At 40.4% G+C, this 15711-nt stretch overlaps 1 protein-coding gene across 1 annotated transcript; it reads right to left on the reverse strand.

Annotated features, from left to right (window-relative positions):
- Positions 1-697: 697 nt before the first annotated feature.
- LOC114548556 (5-hydroxytryptamine receptor 3A-like) lies at positions 698-15299 on the reverse strand. The gene is made up of 12 exons (XM_028568541.1): positions 15115-15299; positions 14672-14847; positions 8476-8526; positions 7129-7298; positions 5565-5609; positions 5318-5427; positions 5030-5199; positions 4698-4858; positions 3089-3299; positions 2794-2970; positions 1473-1558; positions 698-1031 (listed from the first exon to the last, which is right to left on the reverse strand). The coding sequence occupies exons 1-12, from the start codon at positions 15297-15299 to the stop codon at positions 792-794; spliced, it is 1782 nt and encodes a 593-aa protein (XP_028424342.1). The 3' UTR covers positions 698-791.
- Between the last annotated feature and the right edge of the window lie 412 nt (positions 15300-15711).

The following is a 15711-nucleotide window of genomic DNA, read 5'->3' on the forward strand; positions in this document are numbered from 1 at the left end:
ACAAGTTTCTGACAGTCAACAGCTTGCGTGATAGGCGGCTCACAGGACAACAGCTTCAAGCACAGCTTAATAGTGGTCGTAATAAGCAAGTCTCAGTTTCAACTGTAAAGAGAAGACTTTGAGCTGCAGGTTTGATACGAGTTGCAGCAAGAAAGCCATTGCTAAGACGTCAGAATCAGAAATGGGCCAAGAAACACTGCTAATGGACTACTGAAGACTACCTTAGCAAAAAAGAACAAGATGGTAAGCTTAAAAACATGGAGTGGCCAGCACAGTCACCAGACTTAAACCCCATTGAGCTGGTTTGGGATGAACTGGACAGAAAAGTGAAAGCAAAGCAACCTACAAGTGCCACACATTTATGGGAACTTCTGCAACAGAGTTGGGAAGAACTTTCTGAAGAATATTTGATTTCCATTGTAGAAAGAATGCCACGAGTGTGTTCAGCTGTTATATCTGCCAAAGGGGGCTACTTTGATGAGTCAAAAATATATACAGTATATAATATAATACATTTTGGTTTATAAATTGATTCCATGATTTCTTTTTTAACGTAAATTGTTCATTTGTTCTATTCTTTCATTTCAGAGTACAATAAGACGTTGAACTGCATGAATTTCAATAAAAACCTGGAAAAATTGGGGTGTTCTAAAACTTTTGACCGGTAGTGTATATATATATATATAAAAGGCTAATATTACAAGAACTGTACAATACAACCAGATTTATGTCATAGGCTAATACAGAGTATATGTGTTAGATAGTCTTAATTTTGTTTTTACACTTTGCCACTACTCGTCTGATGCATGGTTCCATTTTAAAAAGATAACAACTAAAAACAGACTGGCCATTGTGACATAGGAAATGAAGAAAACTTTGTTGATTGTTTTAGTCACTCTGGTCCAGTAGCCGGGCTTCCCGTCTTCCTTCCTGCTGTTGAGGAGCAGGAGCAGTGTTTTCTCCACCTCCCTCAGCTCATCTGAGACCTTCTCCAAGGCATTGGACTCATCCGTCAGTTGGCTGCTGTTGCCCTGCAGAAGTGGTTTAGTTGACTTGTAATTAATACGATTATGTACCATATAGGATTACAAGCTGCTACATTTAACATTCATGTTTTTGTGTCCATTGTGATGAGAATAAAAGGGTTGATTCATCTTAATAACAAACAAACATTTCTCACTCCTTCTGTTATCTTCTTGTGCAGATAGTTATTTTTTTTTTTTTTAGATATCTATCCCTGAGATATCTGTCTTCTTCCCAAACAATGTTTTTCAATTTTGTTTATCGTGCTCAATTAATTTAAAAATCTCAACTAAAGAAATTTAACAGCAACCTTTTGTCACAGAAGAACATACTGCTGAAATGTTTTATACTTTTATAATGTTTTTATACTTTTTTTATACTTGATCTATAAATGTTTTTTTTACTTTTATTTGGGTGAACCAACCCTTTAAAGTGCAACCGATCCTAACCTCTCTAGCCACCGACAGCAGTTCAGATGGAGGTTCATCAGCAGACACATCACAAACAAAAGCACAGTGAGTCCATTTCTTCATCTCTGAAAGCATATGTTTGACACAATAAAGACAGTTGTAGCATCAACATTATGTATTATAAGTTGTAATTGTGTCTGTGAGTATTCAAATCATAGCAGTGAATATAAGTAGCACTAGCAAACTGAACAACAATCGGAGATTGATTTGAGATCCAGAGGTTTGTAGAATTTGGGCCCTATCTTGCACTCAGCGCAATTGCCTATGTTCACTGATGCATGTATCATTCCTATTTTGCACCCGACGCACAGCGGACTTTTCCCTCCACAGACGCACGTCGGTAAATTAGGGAATGTATTTGCGCTCCCGGGGGCGGTTCAGCGAAAAGAGGAGGCGTGTTCCGGCGCAAACGTTACCTGGTGCTATTTTGCAGTTTCAGAAAACAATTCCGCCACTGACCAGAAAGTCAGTGGTGCTAGTCTAAAGTCAGTAGCGCGTTATTCAGATGCTATTTTAGGGGAGCATGCTTGGCCATAATGTAGCGTGTGCACAACACGCATACACTTCTCTCATCTAAACGGACGCAGCAGTTCCCATTTTTGCAAACCATACATAATTACAAAGAAAAATATTACTGAAAATGCGCTTCAGGTGTTTGGATCGATCAGGAGGCACTTTACAGTACAGTCCTCAAAAAGTCGCAGCATTCTTTGTGGCTTGTTGTGATTTACACAACATTTCCATGAATCATGGATGTGTTGATGACATAAATGAGGAAATATTAGAGGAATTAAGGAGACGTGATGTTGACACTATGGTGGGATCTGGTCCGGGAGTAATGCGTGATGTGCTCCTGATGGAGCGGGTGGACGGAGATGGAGTGGGGGGGAGGAGGAAGGGGCACAACAGGAGCAGGTGGTGCGTTTGGAGGCCCACGCTCCATGGCTGCAGCAATCCTCTCCAGACTTGAGGAGATGCGCCCGAGAGGCCGCAGCAACATCGCCACCCGGCCAAGACGGGCATTTATTACTTTGCCGCATCTCGGACAGCTCCCGCTGGCGTGCGCCAGGCAAATTCGCCGTCATAATAGCAATCCGCCATGGAACAAGCGCAACCTGCTCTTAAAGGGAATGTGAGATGACGCTCTGATTGGTTATTTTCACGTTACGCCCAAACCACACCTAGCTACTTCAGACCAACCCATTTTAGATTTGAGATCCGCCCACAAAGCTACTTGCGTTTTGCGTTTAATACTTGCGTTTCAGATCGTTAAAATAGGGCCCACAATGTTTAATCTCACCTCCATCATGGTTGTGCAAGCTGACTTTGCCCTTTTTGTTACAGTCCTCACTCAGGTTTTGGTCTTTACCTGCCTCATCGTCTTGGGATGCAGAGTCTTTCTCCATCAGATGCATCACCAAAATTGTCTCCAGGAGGCTTAGCATCATCAAACTAAACATCCCAATGCAGAAGACCGCTAAAGGGAGAAGGCAGCATCATTAATGTGGACAAATAACCACATTGACTCAGTTTATGTGCTGTTCCTGCTCATATGAAGTACAGTCAAATAAAGGCTAAACTCTGAGCTTCTTTACCTATAAGAGGAACCCTGTCTGACGACGAAGGCAGAATCTCATTGAGAAGAAGCTGCATCACAGTGACAGCAAGCAGCACAGTGACCTTGAAGCCGAGCTTCTCCCCCCCGCTGTCCGAGATCAGGAATGAGGCCAAGTCCAGACAAAAGAAGAACATGATGGGTACCAAGAAGTTGGCGATGTAGAGGACAGACCGCCTCCTCATCTTGATCTAGTAAGGATTAGGTGGTTCAAATACTTTAGTCAAAGGAAACTCTGTGGTGCCCAGGTTGCATCAACAAGGTATCTGCTCACGTCTGCGGTGGTTGAGGAAGCTTTTAAATGATTTACTTAAAGTGGCAATCATTGACATATACCTGTAAGTTAACAATGTATCAAATGATAATGTAAAACATCATATGTGCTTTGTTGCTGCTGTGCTATGAGTGTGTTGTCTTTAAGCGTTGCAGGTTCCTGGTTGGGTAGAGCAGGAGGTAATCAAGAAACTAAAGGCAGCTGGCCAGTGGCCACTGTCTCTAGGTCATGTAGGACCTGCGGCATCCTGTGGGCCGAAACGTTGTGTTCCTTACTAAAGTATTTTTCGGAGCATTGAGCCATTGTGCGGACTTTACCTTCTTTCCACATACATTTACTTTTTTTGTCCAGCACCAGCAGCAGAGATTAATAAATGTTTTGTTGAATTTTATCTGATAAAATTATGCTAGAGCTCATTTCCCAGGCTACGAAAACAAACCTCACCAAGATCATGCACATACTCCACCTTATTGTGTGATAAGTGCAAACAGGACACAGGTACACTACTCCACCAGCTGTGGCTTTGCCCTAAGCTCCACGCCTTGTGATCACTAATATTTGACTACATTTCAAAGGCTTATGACAAACCTATTAGACCAGACCAATTTCTCGCCTTCTTTGGTTTTTGTGTGACTTCCCCTCGGGATAATCACATTGTCTAAACCATCTCACTTTGTACTTTGCTAGTGAAACGCCTCATTTTACAACAATGGAAATCTGAATCCATCCCTCATTCCACCAATGGCTGGGACAACTTGGCAATGTAATCCACATGGAAGGCCTTCTATATAAGCTTGCCAATCAAGAGAGAGTCTTTCTAAATATAAGGGACCCGCTTCTTGACAAATGGTCGATAACCCAGAAGTCATGAATGGATTTACAGACCTCATGTGCCTGACCAAGTTGTTGTCAAGTTGTAATCTATAGTGTATCGCTACTTTTTCATGAATCACTGTTGTTGCCATGTTGGTTGCTTTTTTTTTCTTTTTTTTAACTTCTTTTCTGCCCTTCTCTCTTATGCCCAGTATAACATCCATTAGTTTTGTGTGTGTGTGTATGTACATTTACGAGTGTATATGTACAGTATATGGGTGTATACATTTGTATATTATGTGTGTGTGTGTGTGTGTGTGTGTGTGTGTGTGTGTGTGGCTATACATGTACTGTATGTGTACATTCATAGGGGAGGGGGCCTACCCGTCACAATTGAATTACTCCTTTAAGGTTTCAGTTGCTGCCTGCTCCATTGCTAGTTCTGTGAGGGTTTGCTTGCTTATCTGGACATTTCTTGCATTGACATTTTCTCAATACTTACAGTGTAAACAATCATGCTTTGGTTGTTGGTAATATCGCTGACAGTTGTGTTGTTAACTGTCATGGATAGGAACAACCACTCATACTGGGTCCGTATCAACTGCTGAGTCCACTCTGTGTTTTTGAAACCATCTTTGATGGTTTCAAACATTATTTCGTCATCTGAGGTAGAAAATAAAAATAATATAAAATAATTATGTCAACAAAGAAGGAATGTATGTGGTGGTGACAAACTGTTCAGTGTGATCAAAGTGATCACAGCACACATGCATTTAAACGCAAAACACATTTTAGATGAATGTCTAGAACTTTTAAAATTGGTTACAAGCTCACCAGAATACGCAGCAGACTTAATAGAGAGGTTGCAGCTCTGAATGTCAAAGGGAAATTTGTAAATTTGCATCTTGCACGTGCTGACTATCATCAGGTCGTTCCTCAGTATGACTTCGCCGTTCCATTTAATGGTAAGATAAGGACTCGGAGGGGCCTTGTCCTTCTCTGTCCTGAATAACACACATTTAGGTTTTTTTTTTTTTTTTCTAAACAGTCTGACGCTCTATCACTAATAACTATTGTGAGTGTATGTGGATTTGTGAGTGTGAGAACATGCACATAACTTACATCTCTTCAATAGTTATATCTGGCTTCCACAATAATTCAGTAGGAACAACCACCTGTTCAATTCCACAAAATTCAGTTGGACTCCACTTAATGTGTTCATTTTGCCATTTCTACACAGGAAAACATGGAGGGGATCAAGAAGAAAGGAAGAAGAAGTAAAAGAGTGAAAAGAAATAATTTCAGTTTCCACTCTGATGAACAGGTACGAATGATCAGAAAACTGATGCCGATCTCAGAGAGAACTCACCATATAAATCCAAACGTAAGGAACGAAAGTCTGTTCAATCTCTCTCTATGAGTAAAGAAAAAAGTATGAGTGAAAGTCTTTCCTGCTGCACAATTCAATGAATGTTGTGGCTGACCATACAGCAAAACTGTCATTAAACACAGCACTATGCCGGTTTTAATATAAAATACAGCCCTCAAACATAAGACTTTATATAACTCAGGGACAAGAACAAAAAAACATTTCAGTTAATACATGCCAAATCTAAGCACACCTAAATGTTTTAGGAAAACCATTGGCTTCAGATTCTATTTTTGCCAGACAAGTTGGAATAGATGACATGTACCTGTGTAAACCCAATTTAGGACAGTAACCTGAAAAGACTATGAAGCTGCATTTATTCATCTGAGGCAAAGGGTTACACCACACCACACCTTTCAGGCCCCCAGACTGCACACTAGCAGTGAATTTGGGCCACACTAACTAGCACACTAACATGATATGCTGCAGTTCGGCATCTACAGGAAGTGTCGAGGTGTGTCGATAACAAGCCATCACCTCCCGTTAGCATCCCATTGACTGCCATTCATTTTGGCGCCACTTTGACAGTGAACAACTTTACATCTGAAGCGTTTAAAGAATCTATTTGTCCATTGTTTATTTCTTAAGAAACACGATAATGTATAAAAGACTCCATTACCTTGTACCTCATGTTATGGCTCCGTAGCAGATGTTTTTGTAAAAATAGGCTAACAATTGTGTCATAACCACGCGACTTACTGTCGCACAGTAGAGGAATTACCGTACAGTACAGGAGAAGCTCGCAGGCAGTTTCGACTTAAATTAGCTGTTTAAGTTCAATTACTAATGTTAACTAGCATTTTAGTTAGCAATAATTAGCCTGTGCCTATGTTATCTCCTTACATATACATAGGCTCTCAGTCTGCAAGATTGGGAATGATTGAGATTTCTCTTGGCACAGCTACCAGAAGACTTAGAACTTTCAGACAAGTTGCTCACGTCACATCTACGTCTTCGAGCTCATTTGGAGGCTGCGCAGTAACGCTCACCTATCACCAGAAAAGTGCTTCTAATATCCTTCACTGGTCTCCGTCCAGAGCAACGTGATCTGTTGGTCCATTCTATATATGTCAATGGTTTAACCTCGCCTGTTTGCTATTGTTATGATGGCTGCTCCCAACTGGTTCCACAACCTAACATGACCTAATATTGACTCTGCTGTATTTTGTTTAGTCAGCTGAGACAATTGCAGAAGTGGTCGCTATGGATATGTGCGTCACTCAATCTGGGGGGGTGGAGAAGGAAGTTGAAGGGAGAGGGGGGGGTTGTCATTTGTCCGGCAATTCAGTATCAACAATCATCGCACAGCATCGCTAACTGCGATAAGATTTATTTTTTCAAAAGCTAATCACGTGCTCCTGGGCACATGGTCTTGATTTCCACATAATGTCTCTAGTTCAGAGAGTTCAATTGAAAAAAAAAACATACCCGCATTATCAAAAAGAAATAATCCTTATCATTAAAAAGAAAATTAACAAAATGTAAAGCTTAATTTAAAACTTACCACATCTAGGATGCCATAGATCACAATTTGAAGGTGTACCCGTGTAAGATTTTTAAAGTTTTTAACAGGTCGAGCCATGGTGTACTTATCCTTCTTTATGGTCAGATTCAGCTGGTCTAAAACATCCTGATAACCACAGATTTCCTCAAACTTTTCTCCAGAGTCCGGCCCTATTGGGAGATTTTAAGATACAATCTCAGTAAAAGAGTTTTTTCTTAAAAAAATAAAAAAAATGCTTCAATGCTCTTATTTTTCAGATACACCAGAATATACACTGAGAATTATGTTGTATATAATTTGTCAAAAAGGCAAAGATCCTTATGTGCTCAAGTGAGATCTGGTGTTTTGCCTTTGACTATTGAAACAGGACGATATGTTAATGTAGAAGAGGAAAAACATATCTGTCCTATGTGCTGTTTGAATGATGTAGAAAATGAGTTCCATTTTGTTTTCTATTGTCCTTTTTATTGTGAGCAGCGTGATTTTTTGTTTTGTAGGATAAAAGCAGAGATTGATTTGGTAAATATGGATGATGCTCAAAGATTGAGATGGCTGTTCACATATGGAACATATAGATTGGCTAATTATTTAGATAAAGCCTGGGAGAAGAGGAAAAAAGCTCTTTATCGAGTGTAGATGAGAACTAGTTGTTTGTGTGTGGTTTGTGTGTACGTGTATATACATGTATGTATGTGTATGTCTATATATTTGTATTCATGTATTTGTTCAAAGGATTTGTATATGCACCGGGAAGATGTTTGTTGAATAAGTGAATTTGTGGTGTCTTGTAATCCCATGTGGGATGGGCCAAGATGTTTGGCATGACACAGAAATAAAATATAACTAACTAACTACACTGTATGTATTCATGATTACTTATAATTTAGAGAAAAGAAATGACAAACAATAGGCAAACAATAGGCTCTGTGGGTAGGTATCCACTGCTTCTAAATTTATTATCAAACCTTGTAAAACCCCAGCTGACAAATATCTGCAGTAATCTCCAGGGATTGTGGTCAGTGAAAGGCTATTATGAGATAGGCGTTGGCAGGACTGTGGGTGTTTATGTCATCAGCCCACTAATGATTTTTAAATGTGAGCTTTTGCAGTCATTTAAAGGCCTCTCTATTTGAGATCCATCCTGTACACATTGTCCAAATGCATCATCGACCAGACCACTTTACTGTTTACACCAGTATAATATCTTTTTGTTTTATTATTACAACAGAAACTCAATAGTTAAAAACAGACTTAAGTTTCAGGACGTATAACTGTCATAATTAAGGCTACAGTAAAAAAATAAATAATAATAATTCATACATATAATACTGTGTAGTCTGTAGATACCTTTATCTGGGAAGTCGGATTCATCATCTGTGTTATTGTTGGTTTCTCCACCTGATAGAAAAGAGTATACAGGTCTGATTCAGTCACAGCTGGGGCAACACTGCAGGTGAAGAGGGAAAATATTTGGTTGCACATTACTTGAAGGTATCTACATAAGAGTGACATGACACTGTCATGAACGTGTCATAAACATTATAAACAAGTCATAAACGTTTATGACATAACGCTTCTTTTAGTAAGTGTCATTCGGTTTTTGTCATGACAAGTTAGGGTTAGGGTTAGGATTCATGTGTCATGACACTCGCATATACAGATACCTTCAAGTGTTACAAAATAGTTTAACTAAGAGATATCACCATTACATTTTAAATTTCAATTTCCCTGCATTAAGACTATATTGTTTGTATTATAGTATATATACAAATGATCTTGTTAAATATGTTAGCTGCTAGTTTGCATATATTTCCAAAACAGAATTCTGAACATTGGATAAAGCCAGTTTCAAAATGATTTTTTCCTGTGGTTAACATAATAGAGTTTAAGGTTTTTACAGAGGGAATTTTATCTCTTTTCATCACTTCATAAATCAGAAAATAAATTCAGTCAATTTTCACCACGGTTTTAGGTGTAAAATGTTACACATATCAGGCTATGAATAACATATGAACAAACCCCTCTGCAACGTACTTTAGAAAATAGATAGGAATGAAAGTGGAATGTTTGATGTACGTGTTACTGAAGTTGAGATTTCTGGCTCAGAGTCAATTTGTTTTTGAGAAAACCTTTAAAGATATTGTAAAATTCCAGATATTCTACAAGACACTACAGGTGAATAGGGTAAGACATTTTAACAAACAGATATCATAATGAAACTTTCCTAATTGATTACCTAAGACAATTGTTTTTTAGTATCAAAAAAACTTTTCTAAAAATGTGTATGTTTACATATGCAAATGATGCATTAACTATTGCTAGCGTGTATTTAAAATGTGATTTGAAATAGGATCAGTACCAAATTTGCTAAATAAATACTTTCCCCCTTAGTTCTGGTTGGTTTTAACTGTCTTTGAGATTCCGTAATTAAGACTACATGAATAAATAATAATACATATAATTGCTGTGCACTTTTGGAGCGTTTGATTTCTGTACATACTTTCAACGCTGGAATTGGACATCTGTTGAACGTCAGTAGGCTCTGCTTCGTCTGCGAACCTAAGGGGACTTCCACCTGACAGAAAAGAGTGTGCAGCTATTTGGATTCAATATTATTTTCATGCACACATAAAAATGAATTGCAACATATCTTTCCAGGAAGTGCCATTACTCTAAATTAGCAACTTACCACACTGTGAAAGTTTTTGGAAATATATATTGAAGGTAGTGTTAAACTACAACTCCATTCACCTTAATTATATCGGGGTGACAACAGAAGTTTCACACCTGCATGCATCGTACAGAATTGTTCCAGCTTACCTGTGAGGAGGAGCAGAAAGAGGAAACCTGCAAGCATCATGACTCTAAGAGGTCTGAACAGTTAATGAGCATCCCGGTCCTCTCTGTGCTGCCTGAAAATGATTCTGTCAGTAATAATATCACTGCTTAGAACTAGAAGAGGGACGGGCAAAGTTTATAACCAATCCTTTATTTATTTATTTTTAAATCTCATTATTATAATGATAGAAACATGCCTAATGCAATAAAGCTCCCAGGAACTGCCAGCACCCTTGACACTAAGTGGGCAGATCAATTTTGCTATAATACCAAAAGCAGTTTAATTTTTACTTCCTGCACTGTTGTTGCTGTTTGGTTTCCCTAGTTGAGTAGTTTAATGTGTGCGCTGCATCTGAATGGACTCTTATGTTATGCATTTTCATTTATTTACAAAAAATGTACAACTAATCTCAGTTGTGATTGAAGGTTACAGCACCAAGCTTACCCATCCCTTCGAGGGCACAGTTCATTTCTTGCCCTCTTTTTTTCCATCAAACATCATGTTCCTCACAATCGGCGCTTTTGATACATTGGAAGCATTGGCGGATCTAGAAAATTTTACATGGGGTGGCAAAGCAGTAGCGAGAGATCTTGGCAGGGTGGAAGGGGGAAGACGGTACATGGGAACCCCCATATGTAAACTACTATGCCCCACAACACCCTGCTACGGCCTGAACTGCTACAACTATTATCTTTATTGTTATTATAATTTCCACCTTTCATCATACCAACTGCTATAATTATTATGAATCATAATTCTCTATATCTGTATCCATCTCTGTGTCCCAACCGGCAGTGGTAGATGGCTGCCCACCAAGATCCTGGGTCTTCCTTGTCTCTCCTCTCTCCCTCCCCTCTGTCTGTCCCTAATTGCAGGAGTGGAGTCTGATGTGGGGGAGTCAGGGTTCCAGCTGCTTCTCATCTACCACAATCAACCTCTGCTTCACATACCCGGTCATTCCTTAACTCTGCTTCAGATCATAGTTAAGATGACCACAGTTAGTCTCTCTCCTGACAAACTTTCCTATTGGTTTAGTCTATTGTATATTTGCCTGTCCTGATCCTGTCTCTTGTGCCTCAGCTACCATTGGAATTTGACTTCTGCAGAGGTGGAAACAGTACTAAAATATTGTACTCAAGTAAAAGTACCAATAATTTGATGAAATATTACTCAAGTACAATTAAAAATACCTATCTGAATAATTACTCAAGTAAAAGTACTACGTAGTTCATTTAAAATGTACTTTAAGTAAAAGTTACTTAGTTACATAAAAAAAACTGTAAAATGGGGGCGGGGGGGGGTTCTCTCCCATGTAGTGAAAATAGGACAAGGGGTCATAAAGCTAAAACTGTTTTGTCTTTAATTAAAGAAAAATCTATACATATGTATAAAAATCTATACAAATGTATACAAATGTAATAACAGCATAACATGTCACACATGACTTTTAAGACCCTTAGAAATGTATAATGTGCAATTTTAGTTCAGACCATCCAATAAAACGTTTTTAAACAATCAACTGAAAGTAAAAGTACCATACATTGTTAGTTCTGAGGCCATCCCTTTCTTCACAAACCAAGGCCAAATCACATGTTTTGACTCCATAAATGGGTTAGACCCATATACTGTTAATTATAATTATTAATGTTAACAGTCTATGGTTAGACCCTAATGTTCACAGCCCAGACCAGCTGCTAGCTTCTACACACCTAAGTAGCCCGTATGAGCTAATTGAACAACAGTGAATGACACCAGAGCCTGTCTATGGAGAGCCTGTTCACTCCCTATCTCACTCCCTATTAGCCCCATTGTACCAACCCGGAATTTTCCCGAGAGTGGAAGTTCTCCCCTTATTAGACATTCTCTGATGACACATTGCAGTTCTTCTTCTACTTCTTTTTAATTGCGACTTGCAACCAGAGAAGAAGAAGCTGCATATGTTCGCACAAAAAGAGAATGCTGGTGCATGGTCTGGTGCAGATGTAATAGAGCTCGTCTGGTGTAGTCATTCATTTATTTTCTTCCTTTCGTTTTTTTTTTTACTCAGTAACGGATGGGATTTGTAATGTAGCGAAATACAATACTTCACTCAATACGTAATCAAGTACATTTCAAAATACCGATTTTAAAAACTACTTGAAAAATACAAAATACACAACAAAACTACTCAATACAGTAACATGAGTCAATTTATTTCATTACTTTCCACCTCTGGACTTCTGCCAACACTTCACTCCTGCCATCCAACGGACCAGACAACCACCACTGGACCCCACCACTAGCCGGCCAACTGTATTACTCTGAAGGACCTACTCCTGCCCGGAACCCACCGGACCTGCTCTCCACCCTGGAAACCTGGACTTTCTTTTCCCCTCCCGGAATCCTGGACTTGCTACTTAAGTACTTTTGAATAAACCTATTAATTCACACTGCGTTTTGTCTGCATTTTGGTTCTGCTTTTAATTCAAACGTAACAGTTTAGGCCTACTTCATATTTAATATTGCAATACATATTTTATTTTGTATGTAGATTGTATATTTTTGTTCTACACTTGTATATTCATGTACATTCTTTTCATTCCTCTGAGTGTGTGTATATATATATATATATATATATATATATATATATATATATATATATATATACTCCCGCAAGGCAGCAGGGCCGGATGGGTTATCATCAAGAGTACTGAAAGCCTGTGCAGCAGAGCTGGCTGATGTATACACCGACATCTTAAACACCTTGCTGGCTCAGGCTGTTGTCCCGTTGCTCTTCAAAAGATCCATAATCATACCGGTTCCTAAGAAGCCACATACAACCTGTATGAATGATTTCCGTCCAGTGACACTCAGTTCAGTTGCCATGAAGTGCCTAGAGAAACTGGTGATGAAGGCCATGGACACTATCGTTCCCATAACCACTGACCCCCTTCAATTCGCTTATAGGCCAAATAGATCAGTGGACGATACTGTGGCCCTAGCCCTGCACTCAGCCTTGGAGCATCTTGATGACCCCAACACATATGTCCGAATGCTTTTTCTGTACTAAAGTTCAGCGTTTAATACTGTTCACTGTTCAGACCACTAAGCTAGTGGCTAAATTGGCAGGGCTTGGACTGCCCTCTCCCACCTGTAGTTAGATACTTGACTTACTAACCAAAAGATTGCAGGTGGTTCGAGTGGGGAACAGAGTATCAACAGCATTGACCATCAGCACTGGGACCCCTCAGGGCTGCTAGCCTTAGCCCCAGACTGTTCACACTATACACCCATGACTGTCTATCCTCACATAAACTTAAAAATTTGCAGACAACACATCCATCCTGAGACTCATCAGGGGAAATGATGAGACGCAGTATAGGCGTCAGGTGGATAGAATACTGGCCTATGGGGAGGAAAACTGCCTTGTCCTAAACCATAAGACCAAGGAACTAATTCTGGATTTCTGGACGAAAGCTCCCCCCTGTGGTGGAGCATGTTCACAACTTCAAGTTCCTGGGCCTGCACATCACCAACACTCTTAGCTGGTAATATACCATGGCCACTGTGAAAAAGGCACAGCAGAGGCTGTACTTTATCAGGTCCCTGAAAAAAGTTTGCACTTTGCACTTCTGTATTTATTGAACTTGAACTTGATCTATCTATCTATCTATCTATCTATATCTATCTATCTATCTATCTATCTATCTGTCTATCTCTATCTATCTATCTCTATCTCTATCTGTCAATTCCAATTCAATTTGCTTTATTGGCATGAACAAAGAAAACATGTTGTTGCCAAAGCAGTTTACAGAAATGTATATATAGTACATATCACATATTAAATACATACAGTAGGTGTCACATAGATTATATACTGCACTGATAGCTGTACAACACACTACATTACAAAACAATTACATAACACAATATAATACTTAACAGTTTTATACAATATAATTACTGTACAATCCTAAACCAATCTGTAATGTTGGGCTCTTATAGTGGTGAGTCCTTCAGGTTGTGGCAGGCAGATACATATTTAGCTGCCAGTGGAGCTGCTATCGCTATCTATCTATCTATCTATCTATCTATCTATCTATCTATCTCTATATCTATATCGATAGTTATGTATTGTAACTCCAGATTCTATGAGTATAGGCGTAGCCGTCTAAGGGCTGCCGCTATTGGATTAATCCCTTTGCGCATGCGCAGTCGTGAAGATTTACTTCGCCCCATGTGCCCCGCACGGGCCTCTCTTACGTCCACAGATACTGTATATTACAGTGGCGCGACCAGACCAGATTTTTCTTCAGCCAATGTTAGTGGGGCTATGAGTAGAGGGCTACGCCTATACTCATAGAATCTGGAGTTACATTACGTAACTATCGTTCTAGTTTGTATATGCTTCGCCCTCTAAGGGCTGTTGCTATTGGGTTAGGGCGAAGCTGATGTAGTCAATGCCACCTGCGACACAAGGTCCACAAGCAGAACATAGACTAAAGTCTTCCTATTCCCACTGAACAAGGGTTTAATGAATCAAAACACACATTATTTTGATGAGAAAACCCTGTCATCATCATGAGTAGGCCTACTGATCGTAAGGCCCATGTCATGTGGATTGTGAAAATATTTTATGATGTTTACACAGTGCGGGAGTAATCGGGCTCAGCCAACGGCACCAGTCAGACCCGTTATCTGAACTTGAGATAGCATAGCTTTTACCACGCTGGTAGGGGCCAGGGGAAGGCTGGCGAGTTGAGGCGTAAAGCTGTGTGTTGTTTGTTGCCATAGCAACAGAGAGCGCTGAGCCTTCCCGCGCTGTGAGAGCGAGTGCCTGGTCATCACAGCCCATGGTAGAGCGTGAACAAGAGAGCGTCACGCGCATGCCTGTGTGTCGGCTGTTTACACAGCAGTGAGTATCAGTGAGTGACTGCTCTCTGAGAAGTGTGTTACCGCATCCCCTCCACTACCTACAGCTCGTGGCTGCCCCAGCCTCAGCGGGGAACAGCTAAAGCTTAGTGGTCATGGCGAAGACGGCAGAGCTAGCGGTCATGCTAGCAAAACGGTATTGTTCTGCGCCGCAGCCACCTAGGCGGTACACTGGTACACGCGGTCAGTGAAGCGGGATGGAGGCCAAGCTCCACGGCCGTGGCGGGACCGTCCACCTCCTGGGTAAGGGGAATGCTATTCGGCATTCATATAGGTCAAGAACAAGAACCTTAGCGGTGAGTAAGAAAAGCCACTGGTGTGGAGTGGGGCTCCGTAGTCCTCCGCCGTTACGAGCTCCAGTCCTCCGGCAGGGAGTGCCGGCAAGGGAACCGTCTTCGGGGGATTGAGTCAGTGGACTCATGCCCGCCAAAGAGGTCCCCTTCCTGGCTGTCTGTGTCACGAAGCCACAAGTGGGGAAGTAACAAGTCCTCTGCTCGCCCTTTTTTCCCTTCCTCCACAGTGCAGTGTGTGGGCCGGCCTCTCCTGGGATCCAAATGGGATTGCCGTACTTTTTAGTTCAAAAACATCCAAAACACCGTACAAAAACATAGCGGACCAGACGCAAGCTTTTATTTTGAAAAGTCAAAGCTTGTGGACAGCACCTAGCCGGGAGGGAGATGGGAGGTCTCCAGGCTGCAGCCTTACCCGACTCAAATATCCTTTCGGTCCCGGTGATTATTTATGAAATTGTGCAAACAACAGCTTTTTCAAGGCATTTGAGAAGGAAGGAGTGGTAGCATGCAAGCTCCCAAATTGAGAAATGGAGTTTTGGA

Source organism: Perca flavescens, chromosome 21 (assembly GCF_004354835.1).
Source record: "Perca flavescens isolate YP-PL-M2 chromosome 21, PFLA_1.0, whole genome shotgun sequence".
Lineage (NCBI taxonomy): Eukaryota > Metazoa > Chordata > Actinopteri > Perciformes > Percidae > Perca > Perca flavescens.